Source organism: Rhopalosiphum padi, chromosome 3 (assembly GCF_020882245.1).
Source record: "Rhopalosiphum padi isolate XX-2018 chromosome 3, ASM2088224v1, whole genome shotgun sequence".
Lineage (NCBI taxonomy): Eukaryota > Metazoa > Arthropoda > Insecta > Hemiptera > Aphididae > Rhopalosiphum > Rhopalosiphum padi.
The window spans coordinates 9,225,795-9,239,053 of record NC_083599.1 but is presented as its reverse complement, the minus strand read 5'-3'; the positions used below and the strand labels follow the sequence as shown (position 1 = coordinate 9,239,053).

General features: G+C 25.4%; 1 protein-coding gene across 3 annotated transcripts; it reads right to left on the bottom strand.

Moving 5' to 3' along the window:
* Positions 1-826: 826 nt before the first annotated feature.
* On the bottom strand, positions 827-12,738 carry LOC132927813 (26S proteasome regulatory subunit 6A-A-like). 3 transcript variants are annotated; one of them, XM_060992401.1, is made up of 11 exons: positions 12,520-12,738; positions 11,853-11,963; positions 11,508-11,655; positions 11,160-11,349; positions 9,070-9,206; positions 7,879-8,101; positions 7,739-7,817; positions 6,968-7,148; positions 6,777-6,903; positions 2,460-2,993; positions 827-1,015 (listed from the first exon to the last, which is right to left on the bottom strand). In XM_060992401.1, exons 9-11 carry the CDS (start codon positions 6,786-6,788, stop codon positions 905-907), a joined length of 657 nt encoding a protein of 218 aa, XP_060848384.1. In that variant the 5' UTR covers positions 6,789-6,903; positions 6,968-7,148; positions 7,739-7,817; positions 7,879-8,101; positions 9,070-9,206; positions 11,160-11,349; positions 11,508-11,655; positions 11,853-11,963; positions 12,520-12,738; the 3' UTR covers positions 827-904. The 3 variants fall into 3 exon arrangements, with proteins under 3 accessions (XP_060848384.1, XP_060848387.1, XP_060848388.1); XM_060992404.1 differs by lacking the exon at positions 7,879-8,101; XM_060992405.1 differs by lacking the exon at positions 11,853-11,963.
* Between the last annotated feature and the right edge of the window lie 521 nt (positions 12,739-13,259).

Genomic DNA, 13,259 nt, shown 5'->3' with positions numbered 1-13,259 from the left:
CTTAAAGTATTTCAAAATATTAGTTTTTTTTCTAATTAAATAACTTTATTGGGAAACAACCAACATATTTAAAAAGAAGTTTCGTTGTTTTGATTATGAGTTTAGTATTTATTGAGGTTAATATTAAATCGAAATATGTAATAAATGTTGGCACTCTGTAATAAACTTTAATAAATGTAGAATTATAATTTGACCAATGACTCTTACTAACAACCCTTCACTATTTTCTTTGTGTTTTTAAAAGATCAGTTTTAAAAACGTATGTACAGTATGGAAGTTGATATTATTCATAAGTTTCATTATACAGAGTGTAACAGATAGACTTGATTCAAAAAAATAAAAATAAATTATGGTACTTAAACGTATGATAAAAATTGTTAGTATTTATGACGAGTAAATAATTTAAGAAATATACTCATGTCAACAAATTCTCAAAACTCATATTTTTAAAAAGTTATTACTTTCCAAATTAATTTAATCAAAAAATTTTAAAAAATAAACTACTTACCATATATAAATTGTTTTACCAACAAAATTGTTCTTATAATCAGATTCATAAATTGGCTAAATTTATTAAAAAAAATTTAAATCAAATTTTATTTGTTTTATTTTCAGTACTAAGAAATAAACATAAAAAAATTTAAATTATACATGTAGCGCTAGGGTCTCTTAATGATAAAAAAAAAATTGAAAATGTTAATTAGAACAAAAGTTATTCCAAAAGTCAGTTCTATCTGTTACACCCTGTATATATTTAGGTAAAAATGTGAATTCTAATAAACCGTTCATTTTTTTTAACTGCTTCAAAATGAATGTTGAACAGCAATGAAGAAATAGTTTAATTATTTATTTGTAGATGAAAAAACCATTACAAAGATATAAATGAATATGTTCTGTTAATTTTTTAAGCATAATAGCTTAAGTTGGATTTCTTTTTAGCTTGGACTTCCATTATGGCATCCATGAAATCTTCATGAGTAACAGTTGATGCACCTCTTCTCAAAGCAATCATACCCTAAAACATGAAATAAATAATTTTATTTAGTACAATATTGCTAATAGTAATATAAAATATTAAAATATCATAAGAAGTATTCTGATATGCTCAGATTTGTTTTTTTTTTTTATACAATGATTTAATTCAAATTCAACACATCCATAACAGTAAATCAATCAACTGTTGTACAGAAAGCAACTTTCCTAATTTTATAATGGATATTTTACAAGTCTTCCAAAAACCCAAGGTTAAATCTGGCATAGTTTTTTTAAAGTATTAATAACACATAACCAACTAAATTAGAGTAAAAATAATACTATTAACAGAAGTGTGTACATTTCATAACTTATAATTATTTAACATCAGACTTTTAAATGTGGACATGTGGTCAAAATAAACTCAAATGGAATCAGAATTTTAAATTATACTCTTATATAGTCTTATGTTAATATATATTTTTAATAAACAAAACTAATCTCAATATGAGAAATAAAATCTAAAAATAAGTTTTGAAATTAATTATAAAATATGGTAATATAAAGAGACAATTGTTCAATGTCCAACTTCATAGTAAATAATTTCAACAATTAATATACAAAATATTAATGTATACGATTTTATACATCAGTAACTTCAAGCGATGGCAATGTGTCAAGTTAGTACTTTAGTAGGCGCCAAGTACATGGAAGTGTCATTTTTGAAGTGAAACTTCTTTACAGAGGGAAACAAGACGACAGTCAGGCCGTCACGGACCGCGAACGATTATAATACCGGCAAATGTACTATATTATTAAAAATATTGATTATTATTAATACTATTAACTTTAAGTTTGGTTGATAGACTGTTACCTTGTCAACCCAATATTGATGTGTTATTAAAATGCAACTGCTTGTTCATGTAATAGTAATCTATTTACACCGATAAAAAAAATGAATTGATTGAAAAAAGTTTCACTTCATCCGCACGTACTTGTTACACGCACAATTTTTTTTTATATCAAGAACTATATCAAGCTTGTATTATACTAAGATTATTATGATACAACAATTTTTCGACCGTGACTGATCGTCAGAAATGAAAGCTGACGACAAAAATCGATTTGATGGAGGAGCGTGGTCTGACTAAATCAGTCACGGGCTGAGCCATGAGGTTACTACAGTGAAACTTCCATATAACGAACTTCCATTTTACGAAATTTTCTGTTTAACGAAATATTTTTAAGAACTATGACCTTCATTGTTAGCCAATACTTGATTCTATTTAATAAATTCCCTATACTACAACATTTTTTTGTTGCTAATTCGACTTCATTGTATGGAAGTATCACTGTATTACATGTACAGAGTATAGAAAGGTATTTGTCTTTGTTACTTCTAACAGTTCAATCTATCCTAACGAATAATATTTAAATATACAATCTTATTACATAGTAAATATAACTGGTGATAATAGTTAACTTACAGCTTCAACACAAACAGCCTTGCATTGTGCCCCATTAAAATCATCAGTAGATCTTGAAAGTTCTTCAAAGTTAACATCAAATTTGGTCATTTTCCTTGAATGAATCTGCATAATACGTGCACGAGCTTCTTGGTTGGGGTGTGGGAACTCAATTTTTCTATCTAATCTACCAGACCTCAACAATTCTGGGTCCAAAATATCTACTCTATTAGTAGCTGCAATCACTTTTATATCAACTGTTGAAGTAAAACCATTCATTTGATCAAGGAGTTCCAACATCGTTCTTTGTACTTCTCGATTACCGGCTTTTTGAGAATTAAAACGTTTTGTACCAATAGCATCCAATTCATCAATAAATATTATTGCAGGAGCTTTTTCTTTAGCTAAAGCAAATGCACCTCGTATTAATTTTGCTCCATCACCAATAAACTTCTGTACCAATTGTGGACCAGCAAGCTTTAAAAATGTCAACTTTGTTTGAGCAGCACATGCACGAGCTAAAAGTGTTTTTCCTTGAAGAGTCATCTTGTATATCTGTTAAAAATTTTAGTAACATTAATATTTATTGTAAGGTATGAAGTTTAATAATTTAATCTGATAAGTATAGAACTTGCAACTTACTATACAAATATAATAATAAATAATCACTAATAAGACGATACTAACTTTTGTTATTTCTTTTTGTTTATAAATTTCAATGATTGTTGATTTTCTGCTGATATCACCACATTAAACTTTATTTTCTAACCTCAAAATTGTATTTGATTTTGTATCTTTAAATTGCAGTGATGCAATGGTAGCGGGAAAAATAAAAAAAGTCATCGTAAACATGAACGAAACATGGAATAATAATATATATCTTTATTTTATTTTTTTATTTTATTGGTTCTGTGACATAAATAGTCAATACATCATGATCTAATGTTCTATGGCTATACATAAAGTCATGAAGACCGTGGTTTAATATAATATACATCTTAAATCAGAATAATCAGATATGTATATCTTAATACTACATGATTTATAATTATGCAATGACTACAATTTGTGATATTATAAAGGATTGGTTATCAGACACACAGTATCAGCCAAATATAGATTAATATTTATATTATTATTATAATAAATAAGCTTAAATATTTTTTATCATGCAATGGTAAAATTATTATTATTTTTTTTTTATAAATAGTGCTTTATGTTATTTTAAAACCTGTGGCCTTTTTTCTTTTTTAATTAAAATAATAATTAATATATTTATATATATAAATGGTTCCCTTTTTCCCTCTCATCGCATCACACGTGAACGGCTGGACCGATTTCGCTAATTCATTTTTTGTTGTGTTCGTAATTGTCAGGAGAAGGTTCTTATGTATTACAACTATAGGAAAATCCACCAGAAAAATACGGATCCGGATGTAAAAAAACAACAATGAAAATCTTAATATATAAAATCGAAAATTGAAAACTTTGATGCTAATGTTCTCGAAAACTACTCAACCGATAGTCTTAATTTTTTTTTTTTTTATGGAAGATTATATTACGGAGAAACAATTGAAAACATGTAAATTGTTTATCTATATACATAGATTAAAAAAAAAAGTGGGCAAGTGGGTATCGCTCTGCTGTGTATTAGAGATGGAGAGTAGGTTACGTACGTTATCGCGCGGACCGGTCGTGTTATTGTGAATTGAAAAAAAATACGGTGGTTTGAACACGATGTAAACTACTTTCGTAAAAACTGCTTCATGTAGTATTGCAAGTTCTAGTGAATAATAATAATAATGCTAATATAAAGATAGCTGATAGATATGAGTTAAGTTTCTTATTTAGTTTGATTTAATGTAAATATGTATATCTGCTTATTGTATTAATTATTATTGTGTCAATTTGTATTAAAAAATAATTTATCGCGAGGGAATATTACTAGAATATAAGACATCTATGACTTCGAAAATGATCAACTTTTTTCGAATTTATCTCAAATATTAATTGACATCAATGCATTGAATGTAAAGTAGATGTATTTGGGCTATAAATCACTGTGTATAGTTTTTTATTTTAAGCACAAATGTATTTAACCCTTTGACGCAAATGAGATATTATATATTATTTTTTCAAATCTCTGAACTTAAATTCATCATAACATGCGCACATCACCTCATATCGTATTATATGATCTAATACAATTTAACCAGCGTATGCCAGAGACCAGAGTATACTCATTTGATAATCGTATATTCGTGTTGACGCGTAATCACAGTCCTATCGGCTATCCGGAACAATTTATTTCTAACTCGTCCTCTAAAGAAATGAGTACCTATATTTCGGAGCGTTGTATATGCCTTAGCCGTTTTACAATGTGTAATGAATATTGTTAGTTACTTACATTTTTATTTTGTATGAAATACTATCATATATATATTTTTCTAATTTAATTTTTACATTTCCAATTATATTAATGATATTTTATTTAATAAAAAATAAAAATATCATAATGATTTATGTCATAACCAATGCTTTAAATTTTATTATGACTTAATTGTTACTACAATATATTTTGTAGAACATTTAATTATTAAAAATAAAAAGTGGGCCAATGGGTATCGCTCTGCTGTATATTAGAGATGGACAGTAGGTCACTGTAGGTCGTGTGGATGTGTTAAATTTGAATGAATTACGGGTATCAATGTATACGAAAAACGATTCTGAACGGAGATGATTTGTCAGTCAATGATAATTAGTTGGATATATTATATTATTACCTATATTTAAATTGTAATATATCATAATTTTACGCGATTTCGTAAAAAATTAAATTTCATACGCTCATAAAATGTTTTCTATATTGACGCTGGAATTTTTTTTTACAATTACTTAAAGGAAACTTATGGATAACCTTGTATTGGATTTTTGAACCTTAAGTATAAATCACAAAAATTTTATGAATTTTCAACTTCAAAATTCCTTGCAAATTTTAGCGATTTTGATATATTTCGAAAATATTTGAACTTATGCTTATGAACAAAATTGTGACTAACAATTTTTGATTTTTTTTTACTCTGATAAGTACAACTTATAATAAACCTTGTATTAAATTTTAAAGATTTTTTGGATAGCCAAATTTTTTTATCGACATTTTAAGAAAAAAAACTTAGAAAAGTCGAAAATTTCAATTGTCTATAAGTAGCTTCAAAAAGGTCAAAATATTTTGAAAATTTAATCGCAAATAGATAACTATAATATAAACATTTGGTGAAAATTGCAAGTATTTACAATAATTCGTTTTTGAGTTACAGTAAAATCAAAAAATCGATTTTGTCAAAATGTGGTTATGCGTAAAAATTCCCGTTTTTCTGTAATTTTTTCAGGGTTTACCCGACGCTTTTGAAAACTATTGGAAATTTTTTACCTTTGACCCCCCCCCCCAAAAAAGTACCAACTAGATGAATTTTCCTTTTTAAAGAGGAGCTGAAGTCAAAAATCGAAGCATTATTACTACTCCAAAAAGTAATGACAGACACAAAAATAAAAAAAAAAAACACACATCATTGTAAAATCAATACATTCATCACTCCGTTCAGAATCTAATACCTAACTATAATATATCTATGTATATAAATTTGGTGTACGGAGGGTATGATGTTCTCAATGCATTCCGAAAGATAGGGTAGTTTTCGATTGAAAAAATGCAGTGCTGGGCGGACATTTATGTAAAGTTGATATGTCAGAAATATCATTTAAACACCAAATCTGGAAAACCAAATATAACTTTTATCCTCACGTTAAATGTTAGCATTAGGCAACCAAACTTATCACGGATGCATTTTGTACGGGCAACGAAGTGCACGAGTACAGTTAGTCTTTTATAATTAAATAATAAAGTCGACTTTAGAGTCATCAGTGAGTCATTTACTAAATATAAAGCTTTATATTTTTACATCTAAATACTTCACAAATTTGATGGGTCTATAAAATTATGGTAATCATTTGAGACATCATAAAATAAATAAGAATTAGCGTGTATTATCACCCTTTTTCCATAGAAATATATTGTTATGCTTGAAGAATAATTAAAATACACTCTAGTTACAATACGAGACTTCTTATCACGATTAAACGCTCAATAAGATATTAATTAATAAATAAAATATATTATAATCAAATATACTAGATAATAATAACACCAATTTCAAATTTAAATATACGTATTGGAAAAAAATATTAGACTACTTTAATAATACATTTTACAGGTGTTATGTACAATTAATTTTTAAAATAATAAGGTGAAATATGATAATACTAAATAAATTAACTTACATTTGATAGCATATAATAACAAATATTTTTAATCAAAAACTCAATAAAATAATCATCTTTTTCAGTTAAATGTCCTTGATATGCAAAGCATATAAAAGCTTTTAGTTTTTACTAATAAGTTCTTCATCTGAAAATTAATTATTTATTTTATTATTAAATTTAATTATCATTATGTAATTTTTAATAAATACCTGAAATGAGCTATTGATTTTCAGCAGATCTTACAAAATTAGAATAATTTCTGAAGATTTAACTTTAATACTCTGATTAGAAGCATTTATAGTATTAATAAAGCACCCATTCTTCCTTGCTCTGAATAAGATCAAAGATCTCTTAATATCAGTTCACGTATTTTGTCACCAAAATGTTTACCTAAATTAAAAACTTATGTTCAATCAATCACTATTATTGAGCATTGTTTGAAATATTAATTTTATTTTTGATGAAAGTATTTGTTTATATTATTTTGATAGTTTTAATGTAATAACTAATAACTATTGTCATTAAAGTGAAAGTATTTATAATTTAATAGTAAAAACTACTATTCTTTACTTATGGTAAGAATATAAAAAAAAAATGTTTAGTTTATTATTCATTTATTATCTTAAATCTAGTTTGTAACATGTTTTAAAAAAAAAGAAAGAATTTAAGACTTAGTTTTATTATATGTATAGAATAAATGCATGTTTTGAGTATAAATATTCTTTTATATTAACATGTTAAGAAGTTCTTATACTTATGATTATAATTAACATAATAAGGTGTATAATTAATTAATTTAACAATAAATATCATCATTTTAATATAACAGCAAAATATTAAGAATTATTATTAGAAAATAGTATTAAAACATGAAAATGTTATTGATTGAATGCATATTTATATATATATATATTATCAATATAATAAGATAAAATTTATAATTTTTCACTAATTTATCAAACAACAAGATAAAATAATACCTTAATAAGTATAACATCCTAAAACTTTGGAATGATTTTTAATAGCCATTGGAATATCATAATCTGACATTAAAATAACCTGGAAATAGAATCAATTGTAGATTAATAATTAATTATATGTTACAATTGATTGTATTTACCATTTCATGTTATATCTATTAGTGGTTCTAGCATAATTTCTGATATGGCAGATAAAACCTTGCCAAGTACTGTGAAACCCAATATCAAGACATACCAATTGATAAACATTTATTATACAAGCTCAGTATTTGTTGTCAAAATTACTATACAATCTCTATTTAATGTTTCAGTACTCATAAGCATAATAATTGAGCTTAATGCTCCAAGAATATTTTCAATCAGCTATAAATAAATATAAAAAATACATTTTTTATGGACTAATCATTTGAATAATATAGACAATTATAATTAAAACCATGACCTTTTTTATTCAATAAATTAACACAGAAAAAAATAACACCCAACATTCAAAAGAGTATTATAAGAAATATTATATATTACTATTACTTATCATTGACCATATTAAATCATATAAAATCATAAACTCAATTATAAATAGAGCGCGGATTTCTATGAAATTGCATATTTTTGCATATTTTGGCAAAATTCAAAATGTATTGCATATCATAGCGAAAATTTAAAAAAAAAAATGTATAAAATAATATTTTGTCAAGTAGAAAAATTAAAACTCAATTTTATAGTCACTATAAATAATAATTTATATATATTTATTTATAAGATAAATAATCGACTACGATGTAAACTTAATCGCTCTTGCTAAGACCCGATAATACTAAGTTGCTTCAAATATACCCCAATAACTTCTGTACACGTCAAATGTTCGTTTTCAGTCTTTAAAAATATGTTAACCGATAAACATCACAGCTTCACAGAAGAAAAACTCGAAATGCATATGATTATTCATTTTAATAATAAATACAATTTTAAAAATACATCAAGTTGTTCAAAAAATTCCCTAAATTTTTTTTATTAAATATTTAAGTAATTAATTATTATAAGTTGCAATAAATTATAACTGCATATTATATGGCATATTTCGATACTTTTTAGTGCATAAAAATCCGCACTTTAATAATAAGCAATAAATACAATAAGGGAATAAGATTTATGATAACATCTATACTTTATTGAGACTGATAAATAATACTCTACACCTAAATAAATTAGACTCTAAATATGCTCTGAACATATATACATTTCAATAACATTAAGCAAAACTGCAAAACTCATCTACAGTCTATACAAAATATATTTATTACATAAAGTAAAAAAAAAAGTTTAATATTGACCTTTATATCCTTGGAAATTAACCAAACATCATTAATAATTTTGTATATTTCTTCTAATTTAGGTGACAAATTTTGTTTACTTGCATCTATAACTGATGGTTCATATTCAATAACAGACGCACACATCTCACCAATCACTAAAATAAAATAAATATTATGGATAAGATTTAAGGTTCTATTATTTGTGTTAGATTAAATTAATTAGTTCAAAATGACCTCTTTAATAATAAAGAGTATATAGGTTATAATGGCAACTTTCTAACAACCTCAATTATATTTAAATGTATTCTTTGCAATCTCTTAATCTTATAGTATAACATACAATATATAAAATTTGATTGATAAATGTAAATATTACATTACCATAAACTTTACGCAGTGCATCTGACTTGGTCAGAAGTAAAATTGAGCAAATAGCTGATAAAAATGGATCAACAAAGTTAATAAACTTAAAAAGGTGATTTGAAGCAAGATGTCCCCAAGAATATATAATAGAAGGATGTAGAAGAATGCCTTCTTTTAAATGAGACATAATGTTTTGTATACACTAAAAACAGAACATTTAATATTATTAATCGATTATACTCTTTCCACTATAAAAATGTAACATGTGATGGCTTTACAGATTAGTTTATAATTAGAATTGCACTAAAAGTCTACTTCAATCTACTAAATTTATATGTTTTGATAATAGTACAATATAAGCACATTATTTCAAGTGTATAAAATGGTTACATATTCATTTTAGATAGAGTATGACACGATATATTTAGATTAGTAATAACAGTAGAATATTAATTTGGTAGAATCATAGAACACTATGGGTAGAAACGTATGGTTTTACTTTCTTGGAAACAAAATTGCATATTATACTTGACAAATAACAAATTAATCATTAAGTATGACATAATTTTGTACCAAATAAGCATCAACATTGTAAAATTTATAATTATAATCTATCGATGTTTTAAGAGTAAAAATGAATTAATTTTTATTTCATTCAATAATCAAACTCATAATATTATAATTAAACATCTGTAAAATAATAATAATAATAATAATAATAATTAAAAAAGAAATAGAAAATGATTTAAAATTAGGATAAAAATTAAATATTTTCCTTGGAATATATAGTTTTAAATGAAGATACATGATATATATATATTATACACAGTGAAAACTCTTTATAACAAAACTCTTTACAACAAAAAACTCTATATAACAAAAACATGACATAATATTAGTTGATTTGCTTTATAACCCATTAGTCAATTCATTCTCTATAACGTATAGTCACTCTCAATAACAAAACAATATTTTATGTTTCATAACACTATTTACCTGTTAAGCATTATAAATTATAAAAATAATCGTCAAAAATACCGACATTTCCAAGAATGATTACATTCTTTCATTATCTACTTTTAATATCGTAATAATACCATTATTATCGATATTGAATATATTCATTTTATTATCAACGTAATTTCTAACAACAATTTTGTTTTTTTTTTAAACCCTCTCTATTACGAAAACTCTCTTTAACGAAAGAAATCTCTTGGTCCCTTCAGATTCGTTATAAAGAGTTTTCACTGTATAAATATTTTTGCGCAGTTTATATTTGGTATATAATTCAATTGAAATTTCATTACATTTTAAATTGGATAATCATTTAATATGGATATAGGTTTTAGGATTGAGTACATTTTCGTTTTTATTTCTTGCCTTTTGAAATATTTATTTAAATATTTATTAGTTGTATTTGAGGTACTATATAACTTGAAAAATACTAACTAAAAAAAGTTGAATTTATTTTGTGATTTAAGATAACAAGAGTTGACTATACTCCTTCTTGTGTTGGCACGTAAGCACTATAAAATTGATTGTTGTGTAATTTTATGCAACTTTCTGCACAGTTTGTTACTCTGTAAATTTATTTTATTTTGAAATTGTTTATAGAAGTAAATATTGTATAATGAGTAGGCAATACTACACAAAAATAAAATAAATATAACATAACTAATTGTGTTACAAAAAAAAGTGTTGATTATAAGCACCACACACAATCATATTCTACCCACAAATTTTACCTGATCAGATCTTCCTCGACTTAAGATGATCAACATATCTGATGCTGGAAACTGAGAGTGAGGATTTAAACATTTTATTAGTGGCAAATTAAACCAAATTATTTGTAAGCTCCACATCAAAATCATCATAGAGGTTTTCACAAAGTTGTTTCATAGCAGATAGTGAACTTTTAGATTCAACAATACTCAACTGGAAATAATACCAACAACAAATATCAATTGTAAAATACATTTACATTCTCATGGTATTGAAATTATTGTTTTATGACATAAAAAAAAATTTTGATACAATATAAAATTTAATTAATTAATTTTACTACTATATATTTAAGCAAATATCATAATTACCGAATTTTGAAATTTATAATGTATCATATTTTGAACAATTTGTGTAGAGTGAGATTTTGATAAAGTTTCAAGAGACGCAACAACTGAATTCAATACCATTTTTTATCTCTTTCTTCAGTTATCATATGAAGTAAATGGTCAATAGTACCTTAAATGAATACAAATTATTATCAATTATTGAAATCTTTTAACAAATAAAATATCAATACATATTTAATCTAATAAAACAATGATAAAATATCAATGTCTTTATGGTAGTGCAATAATATCTTAAGCCATTACAAGTTACAACACCTAGCAATTATACACCAAGTGGAAAAATATATTTTAAAAACTACTCTTTACCTTGACTCAACGGGGGGAGTAAAAACATTCTGGGTAGGTACAGAAAAAATTGAATTAGATTTGAAAAAACCATCTGGATGCAATCGCCGTCCAAAATTGATGCTCAATAAACTAAAACAAAAAAAAAAAACATTGGAAATGTTCGAAATGTCTGACGACTTGTTTTGTGAGTAAACATTTAAGAAATTGCCAATCTCATGAGGCACTTGGCAGGCGCTTTGGCACTAGCTTACAACCAGGTAGGGGATAATTTTAAGAATGATACCTAAATCATGGATATACGAGATCGCTAGATGCCTACTGTAATAATTAGGGTTCAAGACTTCAAGGAGTTTGCATGTTTTTAAATAATCATTAAAAACATAGCTAAGTAATACAGAAATTTGTTTCATAGTAATACGAGTTTATATCACGATGATAACACGCAAACTACGAGTCGGAAACGATGATAATATGCATGACCTAACATACAGTTTGTATGTAGATATATATACAAAATACAAAAAGCATAAACTCTAATCATAATATTCATCAAACAAAAGTAGATGGGCACTCATTGACAATGGCTATTACCCTAAACATTGATTGATTACGGTAATAATTATTAATATTAATTTTACATTATTTAAATGTTAAAGATTATTTAAAAACAATAACAGATACTTACCAGCTTTTTGAATAAAATCGATTGCTGATTGTTCTAACATAAAACAGTACTCATACTGATACACCTTTAGTCATTTTTAAATTAAAGTAACTGTCACTTTGGGCGATGATGATATCTTAACACTTTAGTGCCTATACTTTACTCGTTTTGAAAGACTACAAAAATGAAAGAATCAATTACAATTAAATTCAATAGTGAAATAAAATGAAATAAAATGAAATAAAGGACAGACAGACAGTAAGACAAAAGACAAGAAAAAAGAAATTGTTAACTATTATCAAAAATAAAATAATTGATATCATCATTATCATCGTAATCATCACGATTAAAGATACTATCTTTAATCGTGGTAACCATTCAGAATCACGGATAAAAGAACTTTTATATCCGTGTTCAGAATCAGAATGCATGTTTCATATCAAGATCTATGTATCTATATATCTTTATTTCTTTATAGATCTTGGTTTCATATGCTCTACACTTTAGATCATATACTATATGGATGGAGCCACGGCGTACTGTATCTACGATCTAGGGCTCTTTAATAGAGCCACAGAATAGATTAATTCTATTTAATCTATTCCGTGATAGAGCCTCACTGTATCCATACAAAAAGTTGTAACTGGTGGTCATCTGGCGACATTTAAAAATGTCATATTTGTAAATTATTTTCTTTTATTGTAATTTGTTGACAAAGAAAACTTAAGCTTCATGAATATGAACATGTAATATATATTTTT